Raw genomic sequence first — 13,399 nt, 5'->3', positions numbered from 1 at the left:
ACTCACCAGAGGTTCACCAGGAAGACATGCTCGATCTCCTGCAGGATCTCCAGCTCCCGGAAGACATTCCGGACCTCATCCCGCTCTATGCATTGCTGCTTGTTCATGTACTTCATGGCATACATCTTCTCTGTGTCCCGCTTCTGCACGATGCACACCTGAGGGGGGCCAAGGACCATTCAGCAGGACGCCAGAAAGTGTGTTCCTCACCTCCCTCTGCCCTGAGAGAGTCAGGGTTCGTTGCCGGCAACGGGATGAGACGACTTCGAACAGGCACCATCTACAGACTGGCAGAGCTCAGTCACAGTGCACCCAGACAAGACTCCTAGCTGAACCCCTTACCGGCCATGACCTGTGAAAGTCACTTCATCTTACCAAGCTTCAACATCTCCTCCTCAGGGCCCAGATCAGTGTAAGGTGTTGTGATATATTGAGGACTGTTGTGTGGCTTGAGTGTGAAATGATCTCTCCGCAGGTTCATGTGTTTAAGCACCTAGCCTCCAGCTAGTGGCTCTGTTTTGGAAGCTTGCAGAAGCTTTAACAGGCAGAGCCTTGCCGGAGGAAGTAGCTCACTGTGCTGGGGATTGGGGGTGTGGTTTGGTCCTAATTCCTGTCCACTGCTTCCTAGAAATGCCATCACAGACCCATCCAGAGGTGCGTCTCTTAGTTGATTTCAGACCTCATCAAGTTGACATGTTTCAAGATAAACATCATAGGAACGAAGGAGAGAACCCTCTTAGCACAAAACTGCGCATCCAGGAAGCCTCTATCCACCACAGGATCATTGTTTCCACCAAGCAAGGACTGTCCATGATAGGAGGTTCCTGGACAATCCTGAAGGCATGGCACTTGGTGAGCAATATACTGTCATGGCCAAAGACCAACACTGCTATCCTTTAGCAGAGAGGAACAGATGATGGGAGAGACAAAAGATTCACCAAAGGAAACAGAAAGTTAAGATATAAGAGCTGGTGCAAAGCCAGCACCCATGCCCACTGCCAAGTCACCCGAGATCAGGTGACTCACACAATCAGAGCCATTGCTGAGGGTTTCTACAGACTATGGTCTCTAGGTCTTCGTGGAACACTGGTCACTGTTCTGAATGATTCCGGGTCTCAAAGTGAGTGAGACTCCCAGGTATCACCAGAAAGCCTGGAGCTGGCCATATACCTCAGTGACACTGGCCTCAGATCAAATCTCTGGTTCCACCCTGAAGGAATTCACATTCCTTTTCCTGAGAATGCACACATGGTAAAAGGTCTCTAGGTCGCCGTAATGCAAGCTGACTTCTAACCTCCTGGCACAGCTCCATAAGCGTCATGACTGCCACACAACCACTGAAGTCACTGACAGGACTTTTAATGGCATGCAACAAGTCTGGGACAGCAAGCAAGAGCACTAAGCTATGCAGCATAAACAACAGAGTGATACGCTCAGTCTGCACAGAAGGTAGAAGTGAGCCATGGGATGAAGGCAGCTGGGATGGAGAAGCTGCACAGACTCTTCTTGGCTATGGTTTCTGTCACACGACTGTGCAGTTCTGGTGACAGCTGGTGGTGCTTCTGTGGACCCTGCTCTACGGCAGTGACGTTAGGGCTGTCTGGCACTCTGGCCTTCAGGGTCTGTGGATGAACTGACTGAGCAGCTTCTCCGTTCTGAGCCCTCCTACATAGTCTCCCGTCATCCAGAGACACAACCTCTGTATCCACAGATGCAGTTTCCAAGGCAACACTGCACACTTAGTACCTTGCCCACAGACGTTGTAAGCCCAAGGGAGTTGAGCCTGAGACACGATGCCAACAGAGTATGGAGGGGGACATCCGAATGCCTCTAGGAGTCTATATACCTCAGCCTAAAGCCACCAGTGACACAAAAACAGCCAAGTCCCCATGCAGGTCAAAAGGATCCTTGCAAAACTCCCCTGGAAACTTCCTCTGCTAGATCTGATGCCCCAGGAAGATGGACCAGATCCTGCCTCCAGGGGCCATGCTCCTGTGCCCCAATCTCAGCGCTGCACTGCCCTTTGAGGGGGCAGACCTGCAAGAGCAGGTGTGGGGTTGCAGGACCCATATGGAACATTCATTTAGAGAATGGTTCTTGTGTCTGAGGGTGGGTTGTGGCAAAGAACCTTCTTGAATCTTTCTTTTCACATCAAAAAAGTCAAGTGGGGCTTTTACTCGGCCAATAGAGCAATTGTCTAACATGCACAAAGCCCTGGTCCATTGCATAACACTGGATGTGGTAGTGCATTCCTGTTATCCCGGCACTGAGAAGATGAAGGCAGAGATTTAATGTCATCCTTAGCTACATAGCAAGTTCAAGGCTAGCCTAGGCTGCACAAGACTAAAACACAAGAAAAAAGGCAGGAAGGGGAAAAGGGAAAAGGCAGACAGAGAAGGGAGAAGGAAGAGGAAGGAAGGAAGGAGGAAAAGAGGGAGGGAGAGAGAAAATGAGAGAGAATGAGAGAAGAGAAAGAGGGAGGAAGAGGGAGAGGGAGATGGAGAGAGAGAGAGAGAGAAAGGGTGAGAAAGCTCAAAGGTTTTGTCCAAGAAGCCATAGGACTCCCTAGCTGGCTGTCTAGGATATAAGATACAAACCTATGGTCTTCCAAGAGGGCTTCAGACAGCCAAGTTTAACCTGCCTTTCTGTGTCCCTGTAGGTGTTCCATGAACTATCAAATTAAGTCAATCACCCAGAAATCAAGCTGACAAAAAGAAGGTGAAAATCTCGGCTAGCGGCAACTATGCAAATGTGCGTGAATAAGCACAGCCGCAACTCAAGCCAAATCATCTGCTTCCGCACACTCTGCACGTGCTCTCAGGGCTTCAGAGCCTGCCGAGGGCTGCCGGGAAGGATCCAGCTGCCCTCTCGCTAGAAGATTCAAATGTCCTGGAGGAAAGCTGCAGGAGGGGGCAACAGGTAGAACTGACTCAAAGGCTCCTGGCCAGGGTCCAGAATAAAAGGAAAACCTCAGAATGCCTCAACAACCCTTCATTAGCATCTGGCCACTTCTCAGAGCCCACCCATCCTAAAACCAGCACTGGCACAAGCCCAGCCAGGTCTCACACAGGCCACGGTGATCCCTGCAAAACTGCCTGGCGCTCAGACTAGTTGGTTCTCTTGGGCTTTCTGAACCTGGATGGACCTTGACACCAATCCCACTCCATGATTCTAACTGTCCAGCTGCAGAGAAGGACCAGCAGATGTGCCCAGAATGAATTCATAGGCTGGAATGGGGTAGCCGCTGCGCAGCTCAGCTCAGTGTAGAACAGGTAGTCAGGCCAAGTCAGCCACTGTTGGCTGTTGTACAACATCCGTCCATTCAGGAGCCCTGCCCACAGGTCAAGCATGGAGTTGTGACTGAGCACAGTGACATCAAGATTAATGAAGGGGTTAAAACTATGCCACACTGGCACACTGACTATTTCGAATTAAAAGTACCTGTATGAACAGGCATAAGCCAGTAGCTGACCATCCTGTCTCCTAAGAGCAAGAGCTGAAATTCCTTCCCTAAACTGAAAGGAAAGCAACATCCTTACTCAGAACCCAAGAGCAGACTAAGAGAACTGTGTAGACTGCACGTGTATGCTCCTGTTTAATCCTCCTACCTGCATCTGGTTGCTTCTTTACAGGTCAGTAGCTATGTGATGCCGGTAGCTTTCGGTCAGACCACCTAGACAGCTCACTGTCTTGCACACTTCCCAAGTAGTGACCCTCACCTCCACCACCCTGCAGCCTTTCTTGGTCTCAGCTCTATCCAGAGGCCCTGTGCTTTCATGGGGTCCCTCCCCTTGGCACATGGGTCAGGTCAGTAGAACCCACTATCTCCTGGGCAGCAGGAAATTTCATTTTGGGGACAGCACCTGTAGAGGAGCTTATGACATCTCTGGCTTTGGGTGTCTTTAAAAGAAGATTGTGACTCAGAGCTTCCAGGCACCAGCGACCACCAAGGAGGCCCAGGGACCTCGCCTTCCTGTCTTCTGTTTCTCTGCTGGTGACAGCAGTCCCTGCAGGAGGCATGGCCTTCAGGCACAGATGCAAGGGCTGGGTGCTCATTTGTCAACTCAGCCCTCTGCAGTGTGGGGAGAGATGCTTTGCAGGGTTTCCTATCAAGACTGCTAATCCAGGACACTAGACCCCTATCCTGCCAGCCTTAGATATGGCTCTCTGGCCTAGATCTTGCAGCCCCAGCTTTCTGGTCATGAGATTGGCTGCAGATTGGATCCAGTTGGAGCAGAGAAATGGAAGGAGCATTGTGCTTCATCTCTAAGCTGGAGGTGTCCCTCCCTGCCTCAGGCTTCCTCACAGCTGCCCCCAAAGCTTCTGCACCAAGACATTTTTAGGTGTCATATGCACCCTGCCACCCTCTTGTGCACCTGGAACCCATCCTGAGACATTCTGGAAAGCTTTGGGGGGGTGGTTTCTGGGATCACAGAGGAACCTGTGAAGATAGTCATGTTGCCCCTGGAGACACTTGCCTGGGTCTGAGGTGTCCCTGGGGTCCCCTCTCTGAGACTCACGCTTCCCTCACTTTCTCCAGTTTTCCAGGGTGGTGGTGTAGGGTGCATACAGGAGACAAAGCAGCTGCAGTTCATTTAGCATAGGCTGCTAGGAAGCCCTTCTGCTGGCTTGTGAGGGATGGCTCGTGTGGACTGTGACTAGAGGGTAGAGAGTGCTGGAGAACATGACCCAGTCACTCACCACAGGTCCTCAGTGGTCTGCTCCAGTGAGTGGATGACACAGATCCCTTTGCCCTATTCCACGAATGTGACAGGAAGAGTAGGAGGCAGGGGTGGGGGCTGCTGAGACATTAAGAGTGTGAACAGAGGACTCCTGAAGGTAGGAAAAGGCCACTTCTGCTCCAAGACTAAGCTAGCAGGAGGTTGGCAGGTCAAAGCGGGCAACGACGGGGAAGGCACCAATGGCCAAGTGTCGAGCCGCAGATTCTTTTCCCCTGAGCTAGCTACAATCCTTCCTCAAATTATTATTTTAAAAGTCTATTGAAAATTTCAGAATGAAAATACGTGTCAGCCTCAGCAGGCCACCCAGCCTACCTGGTCCTGGATCCAGGCCCTTCTCTGACTGACGCTTCATTCTGCTCCCAGTGAGCAGAATTATGGGGCTGTCGGTCACAGGCCTGGCCAGTCAGAACATGGGCTGGGGGCCTTCTCTTGCAAATACACCTTCACTCTGAGCAGGAGGCAGAGAAGGCCAATTACTTCTGAGGCAGAAGTGAGCAGCCTGACAAACTCCCCAAGGAAGGCCCCCCTTTGTGGGCAGGGGAGGGAGGCGTCTCTGCCTAGCAGGCGCAGAGCCCTAGGTGATTCTGTCCCTTGCGTGGCTCCCCTATAAAAACTGCCTGCATAATTCCCCATCCTCCTGAGGTCAGTTGTGCAGCCCACACATGCCACAGGCCTTGTCTCCAGGATCTCTAGGGAAAAAAAAAACAAAACAAAAAAAACCTTCCCTAACTCAGTGCAGAAACCCCACAGCCATTGCCAAGGCGACTCTATAATTTTCCCACTACAATGAACCACTAGGAGCTGCTACTAGCTACAGAGCCACAGAGAAACAAAGGGAGCAGCAGGCAGATGTGGGGTTCCTGGGTTGTTGCATTGCGTTCTTGATCCCTACGTCTAACGTTAGCTCAGTTATGGTGATGGTCTCCAAGAACAGGACCAAGCTGACGTCCTGGAGGTCATGGGTGGACCCTAAATCAATGTCAGATGTCCTCGCAGAAGACGGGAATAAAAGTATAGGAAGGAATAAGGAACAAGGTCACGTGGAGAGGGGATGGATGCGAAGATACTGACCCTGGCCACAGTGGCAGACAGCCACAAGCCAACGATTGCTAAAGATCATGGAGACTGCTGCAGCCTCCAGGAGCCAGAGTCCAGGAGCCTCAAAATGCCTTTCTCTCTCACCTGCAGGAACAGCCAGTCCTGTTCCCATATCAGACCTCAGTCTCTAAAGAGTACAAGGGGGTGCCTGTTTGGAGTTGGCATGTGGTGGGTCATTGTTGCAGTCCCAAGAAGTCAAATGGCATGCCATCCCGAGCACATCTGTCATGGATACACAGGCGCCCTGAGGAGCAGAGACCTTGGCCTAACCCTGTACTACAGCCTCACCTGGACATCTTCTCTCTCTCCCAATCTGGCTCATAGTCCTTCTCCTTAGTCATCCTAACCTTTACTGTCTTCCCACCCAGGCTGGCTTGGTCATGTCACTGCAGAGCTCTGGACTCTGGACACACCCACAGCTACAAGGGACAGAGCTGAGTTTCAACTAACGAACAGGTCAGCTGCAAAAGCCTGGTTCTGCTGGCCTCCAACGCCAGCGCCCTCAGAGAGGCTCCAAGAAGGGGGTTTATGCTGCCCTGATTTGAGAGGCAGGTCTGAGAGAGCAATGCTTTGAGACAGGGCCTTTTCTACCTAAGCCTTAGCCACAGGTCCCAATGAACTGTCTCCCTAAAGGAAGTTGGTCGGGGCTTTCTGGGCCACTTCCTCAGTAATCCACTTACAAAGAGGAAGTGGGATCAGATCTCAGAGGAGTTGAGCCCTGCTGCTCCTGGTCTGCAGGGCACCCTTCAAATTGCCACTGCTCAACCTGGCGTAAGCTGGTGGCTAATGGCGGTGTAAGTGCCATTCTAATTGAGTGCTGTTTACACATCGTGCAGACTTAAGTGATTCACCACAAGCTCTTTTTCTTTCCAAGTCATTTTTTTTGTTCCCCAGAAGGCAAAGAGCTGACAACAGGTACTCAAAGCCCCTGAATACCATAATGAATGTACCTCCTGCGAGTAGCGGAGCCCAGGGAAGGCAAACCTGGACCACAGGGCATCAGGGAAGGATCCTGCCTTCCCCAGGACTCTGTTGGTGGGCAGCGCCAGCAGCACAAAAAACAAAACAAAACCAAGACAAAAAAACAGAAACAAAAGTACAGGATGGGGTCTGGAGGTGTATGTGGCTACCAGAGAGTTGACCTTGGGAGAGGGTTGCCTGGGTAATGTACAATAAGAACAGTGTACCTGAACAGAGAACCAGGCGTCTCATGCAGAAGCACAGCAGAGCAAAGGATAGAACAGAGAAGGATGCTCAGACTACTCACAGGTGTCCCTGGCAGAGCAGCAGAGACCACACTAGTATCCTGCTTCTCTCAAGAGGTTGTGAGTCCCGTCCCGAGCCCCTTCCTGATCAGCTCTCTAGTGAGATAATGTGGCCTGCACCTGTCCTCCATCTAGACCATCTCCCTCAACTCTATGTCTGCTTTTGACCCTCCCTTACTGTCCCCCTAACCTCTGTCCCTCAGAGACTTACTTCAGGGGAATATTTGTCCTTGAGGAGGTACCACTGCGTCGTGTGATGAGGAGAGGGACACACGCAAAGAGGAGAGGAGCAGGTGGGACAAAGACTTGGTTTTCTCAGCTCTAAGCACTGCTCTCTGGGCAGCAGTTGATGAAACTAAAGCTTTGGATGTCCCAGTGTGTCAGTCACTTCTCGTTACTGTAATGGGTTACCTGACAGAAGCAGCTCCGGGACTGAAAGATTTGTTTCGGCTCAGAGATTAATAAGGCACAGTTCATTATGGCGGGGAAGGTAGGACAGAGGCCATGGTAGCAGACACCTAAGCCGGGGACGCCCATATCGGGTAGAATCAAGAAGCATGATGAATGCTGGTCCTTGGCTCTTTTTCTCCTTTTCCTCGCCTTTAAATTTAGTCTGCATCTCCAGCCCATGGGATGTCGCTGTGCCCATTGCAAGTGGGTTTTCCCTGCACACCAAGGGGTTGTCTCATAAGCATGACAGCAATATGGGGAGAGACAAGCAGGCCAGTGGAACAGAACAGAAAAATCATGAAACAGACCAAACTACACAAAGATACTTCTTTCGCCATTACAGCGGCTTCTCAGACTTAAGATTTTTTAATAAGTGATGTTATCAACATCAACCAAGTTGTGGCATGAAAAGTTGATCCTGGCCTGACACTACAAGCCAGAATGAGCTCCGGGTTATGTGTTTTATCCTAAAACCTGGAAGCAACAGAAGAAAACACGAAGATGTCTCTGAATGGAAGTACGGACAAAGTTCTGCAGCTCTGAAATCCAAAATCAACTTAGAAAATGATCGATTAAACAAAATAGCTGCATAAAAGAAAACAATATGCATAGGAAACGGTGTATAAACAAACTTGGTAGACAGACAGAAAATATTTGCAACTTAAGGACAGAAATAAAGGTTGTTATTCCTAATAGACATTGCACTCTAGAAACAAACAGAAATACCAACTAAAGAGAAAAATAAAAATAATAAAATAGGCAAGTTAGACTACCACAAGAGAAGTGCAAGGCCAGGCTAGCCGAGTTGCTGTGCCTTGTCTGTTAGGCTGGCAAAACTCCAAGCATCTGGCAGCACGCCCTATGGCAGACGCCCCGTGGAAAACAATGGTGACACCCTGATGCAGGGGGACTTGGCAATCTCTAGCACAAGTCGTGTTCACCACCCTCCTGCCCACACACTCCACTTCTAGGAACTAACCCCAAGGCATACTGCAGAAGCATGCAGGCATGGCTAAAGCAGGAGACATAAGGACAGCGGGACTTGTTGGCACACCTTTAAATATAACAACAAATAACAACATGAATGGCTGGCAAAAATGATGTCCTCTAGAGACACACATGACCGAATTCTGGAATCTGTAGATATGCATGGAAAAGGGACTTTGCAGCTGTGATGTTGACTTTGAGAGGAAGACATCATCCTGGACTGAGGGCATCGGATGCTGCCCTATGGTCCTTAAAAGACAGTGATGGAGGCGGGGCGGGGGGGGGGACAAGTCAGAGAGGAAACACAAGACAGAAACAAGAGGCCTGAGTGGCAGTGAGACCACTAGCCAGAGTGAGAAACACCTCTAGACCTGGGAGGCAGATCTGAGATGAACTCTACGCCAGAGTGTCCAGAAAGAATGCAATCCAGCCCCCACCAGGCTGCAATATACAAGTGGTAAGCAGCCCTGGACAGCCGCTGACAAAGTTAGCCGCACACGGGTCTCAGGCAGAAGTATGGCTCTCTGATGATGAAGCCTTGCTTCGGTCACAGATGATCTGATAAAGACTATGCAGAGATGGAGAAGAGCTCACAGAATAGGGTCCCTCAGGACAAAGCAGCCTGGGCCTCAATCAAATCACACGGCAGGGGAAGGAGGGGCAGAGACAGAGCAAGGGGACCCAACCACTCCTGTACAGCCTCACTGTCAACCAGATTCAGAGCAGTAGCAATAATAACAGCCGCAAGGCCATCAGGAAAGCCCTGAATCTGACTAGTGCTCATATGACCACACTGTCGACTATTTTAGGTGTGGAAAAGTTCTGTAGCCATGTTTAAGACAACCATCCATGGGTTTTGAAGACAACAACTGAAGCACAAAGACACGGTGGACTGCTTTCTGTGATTCAGTTTAATTCAAGAGAAGGACAAGGAAGAGACTTGGTTTTCACAGGGTGGTCAGGCACATCATAGGCCATTGTACGTCTTCCCTCTGGTTTTTGAGCTGTGGACTTCAGTGGCTCAGGATGAACTGAAAGCTGCTGTTCACAGTGGTCAGTGGAGGGGTGCACTCAGCACTAGCACTGCGCTCTGCTCTGTGTGAGGGCCTGGAACCCCAGGCTGAGGATAGAACAGCCTTCCCTGGTAAGGGTCAACACTTGCCCTGTTGTCTAAGACGTAGAAACTTGTGAAGTATCGCAAGGTATGCGGCTCCCACAGGGGGTGACACACAGATCAGCTGATGACTCAGGACAGGTGTCTTTGGAGTGTACAGGCAGAGAAGGGAGCAAGGTGCATGGTGAGCAGAGGTCACGCAAGGCAGTCATAGCCTCCTATGAAGCCTAAGCATGGCCTGTATCTTGGACAGCCTTGTCCACCAGCCCCATGTGCTTCACCAGCAAGGGGAGCTCCTCCAAGTCCAACGAGCAGGGGGCAGCCATCCTGCTCCTGGCTGTCAGCAGGACCACCCTCAGCTGAACACCCTCGCTCGGTCCTCCCAAGTCAAAGCCACCCAGGGATCAAGGATGCCAGGGAGATGACAGGTGGCCTTCCTACGTCTATGCAGGGAAGAAAGCAAGAGCTCTCCACCCAAGTCTGTTGCAAGGGAAACAGCTATTTTTAAGGCACCAGCGCTGCCTGGCTGACCCTGAGAGGCAAGCCTGGCACATTCACATCGTGTTTTGGCCCACTTAGGAACATGTGATAAATGCTCTGCTGCATGGTGGCTCTGTGGGGCGGTGGCCAGCAGGCTTTCTTTATCCTATGGTGGCAGCAGAGACAAGTCCAGAACAAGCTGTTAGAAGAGGGACTTGCAACAGGCTCCTGATGCCCAAGACCACAGCATCCCTAGATCCCATGGCACCCTTGGTGCCCATAGTACTGTAGTTCATGTGACCCCATAAAACTCAGAGTGTAGCAGCTCTCTGGAGAACTAAGCCCCCCCCCCCTTGATAAGCCTCCTGCAGCTGCCACTGCCTCACCTCCTGACCTTCAGGACTTTTGAGGAAGCCCCTGTAGCTATGCTCAGGACTCCTGTAGTGTTTCTTTCACCTCTAGTCCTGGAAGGGGTGGATTTTTATTTGATCTTCAGCATTTTCCCCTCTTCAAAGCCACCCTAGCCAGCAGCCCTGACTTTCATGGAGAAAGGCTACTGAAGGAGAATCACTCTGTGTGGGCAGGGCCCAGATGGCTTCTGCAGAGGTCTGTGCTTTGGGGCCCACAGAAGGGAAGTTCAAAAGACATCAGGCAGACTGAGTGTCCCAAGGCCACTTCTCAGGCAGAAAAGTCCACAGTTCATTCAAAATTTACACCCCAGAGTCAGTCTGGGCCTGAGTGACAGAGCTCTTCAGTGGGCAGGTGAGGGCAAGCACCCTGCAGCTGGGCCACCCCATACGGGACTCACTTGGACCTCCACCAAATCTGCTTGGGCCTGGTAAGGTCTCATCAGCCTCTGCCGGTGGGGTAGACTCGGCAGGATGTCTGTAAGAGGAGACGAGGCAGATGCCTTAGCCAGAGCCTGTGTGCTGCAGGACTGGAGGCTCACAAGCTGTCGAGAATAAAGCCCAGGCACCTGCAGGGAGCACAGCAGCTGTGACCAGGGTCAGCAGCACCAGGCAGCATCTGGAGACTTGTCACTGCTATTGACAACTCTAGTGGCCACCTTGAGCTTACTCTAGTGACGCTTTTCATAGATGCTATCCACACTGTGACAGCTAATCCCATAATGGGGTCTACTGAGCAATGGCTCTGACAGCTACAGTATAAATATTTGAGATGCAAAACTCCAGAGTTCAAGATTCATGGCCTGGATGTCTTGGAAGAAAATGGTGGAGATAATGTTAAAGGTAAGAAAGTCGCTTGACATTGATATAAGCATCAAAGGTCAGAACATGACCCTCTATCCGGCTGGTATCAGAGTCCACTGGCTAAGAACAAGGAGCACAGAGCACAGAACGAGGAGCACCTGCCCGGCTGAGCTGACACAGGCTGCCTCTCATCCTGGTATCTTGGGTGATCCACATTAGCTGCAGGGAAAACTGGCTCCAGCAGCCCCAGGGGTGACCCTGGACCCCATGATTTAGCATTAATCATCCCAGCAGTCATATCGCAGAAGGTAGGCATCTCTGAGCTCTCTGTGGCTATGTCTGGTCTCCTGCTGCTGTGTGGAACATCTGAGAACCAGGTTCTCCACAGACAGAGCTAGTGAACCATAGGCCCAGTGATGTCCCACAATACTCCTGGCAGGATGCAGCCACTGAGAGGTTGCCATGGCAACCACTGTGGTGCCTTGTCTCTGAAATGCTGGGCAGAGGCAAGGTGTCACTACTGGGGGCCATGTTAACAGATCTGTCAGGAAGGGGCAAGAGGACCCTGGCCCAGCTGCATACCAGCCCAAAGCCCCCCAAATTGTGCATCTGCATCTGTAGATGATCTTCCCCAGGTCTCCCCTGGAGTTGTCTAAGGATTTGAGGACTCAGCAGGGACAGAACTCCTGGAGTGGTTAGGGACTCTGTCAAAGGCATTTCACACCTAGCTCTTTAAGTTCTATAAGCTTAAAAGAAGGTGACTGTGTGTTTGGGCCTGAGCCTTTCTATTAGTGTGCATCCCTTCCTTTTCCACACAACGACTCCATCACTCCTTCTGTGAGCGCTCTGCAGTCAAAATGTGAGACCCAGCTGCTTATGAGACCTCAGGACTGGAGTAGGGGAGAAAAGGGCTAGGTTTCCTTCCCCAGAAATCACTATGTTGAAGCACCCTGAAGCCTCTGTGTATGTGAGCTATGGCTGGCATTGGCCTGGGGATAGAGAGAAAGAGGAAGGGGGAGTCTGAGGAACAGAGAGTGACAGGGCAGTAGGGAGGTAAGAGATAAGATGGGTGGAGAGACTTATCCAAATTGAAACAAGGCCCATAAGGCCCTAGGGAGGAGGAACACTCCTGCCCAAACAGCAGACTAAGCCTGTTATTTTCCCAAAGTGAACCAAGGTACTAAAATCCCCACCTGGACCAGCGCTCTTACACTCCATAGAGGACATCCAGACTCAGGAGTCAAACCCTGACAAGGGATGTGGAATGGTGTACCCTTTGGTGGGGCGGTAATATGGTTTGACATGGCTCCGCCTTTGCAGAAACAGCTTGGCAGTTCCTCTAAAGTCACAAAATCACTCTGTGATGTGGCAATTCCACCTCTGAGCAACAGAATTTAAAGCAGGAAGACCAAGAGACCATTGTACACTCATGCTCATAGCAACAGCAGGATGCACAATGGCTGATCTGTGGAAGCAAGCCAAGAGTCCCTCAATGGGAAAAGTACTGTATACAGGTCAGTAGGATTGCTCCACCTTCAGGGGGAGGAGATTCTGACTCAGACAAACTTTAAGGATATTTTGCTACATAGACCCAACCAGAAACAAAGGCACATTTTCCACAATTTCACTTCCTATACCATATTTAATGCTCGTGCCCCTCCCAGGTTCCTGTATTAAGGTGTTAGTAGCAAATCCTGAGGGCAGGAGAACTCATGTCCTGATACGGAACCCAGGGAACTCTGACCTCTTTCCACCATCGGAGGGGCACTGCCAGGAAGTCAGCCTCCACCTGGCATCATAACTGTCTCCATTTTGAACTTCCAGCATCAGTAACGACTAGAGATATTTATTGCTCCAGCATCCAGTATGTGGTGCTTCCGTCATAGCAGCTAGAAATAACCAAGGCAAGGTGTCCTGGGCAGAAAGCAGAATTCTGCTGCTAGGGCCCAGAAAGGGGGCAAGAGAGAGTCATCCCTTAACAGGGATGGCTCTAGTTTTTACAAAGTAACTGAAATCTGTCACATAATAACATGACCATGGTGACATGGGACT

At 50.8% G+C, this 13,399-nt stretch overlaps 1 protein-coding gene across 3 annotated transcripts in view; it reads right to left on the bottom strand.

Moving 5' to 3' along the window:
• Stk32c (serine/threonine kinase 32C) overlaps positions 1-13,399 on the bottom strand; it is an 81,053-nt gene that overhangs the window by 18,171 nt on the left and 49,483 nt on the right. For all 3 annotated transcript variants that reach the window (XM_021167932.3, XM_029479993.2, XM_085841193.1), the window contains one exon: positions 7-158. In XM_021167932.3, coding sequence (XP_021023591.1) covers positions 7-158 — 152 coding nt within the window. The remainder of the gene's footprint in view (positions 1-6; positions 159-13,399) is intronic.

This window comes from Mus caroli, unplaced genomic scaffold (assembly GCF_978045245.1).
Source record: "Mus caroli unplaced genomic scaffold, Mus_caroli_1 scaffold_8, whole genome shotgun sequence".
NCBI lineage: Eukaryota > Metazoa > Chordata > Mammalia > Rodentia > Muridae > Mus > Mus caroli.
This window is presented reverse-complemented; position numbering and strand designations above follow the sequence as displayed.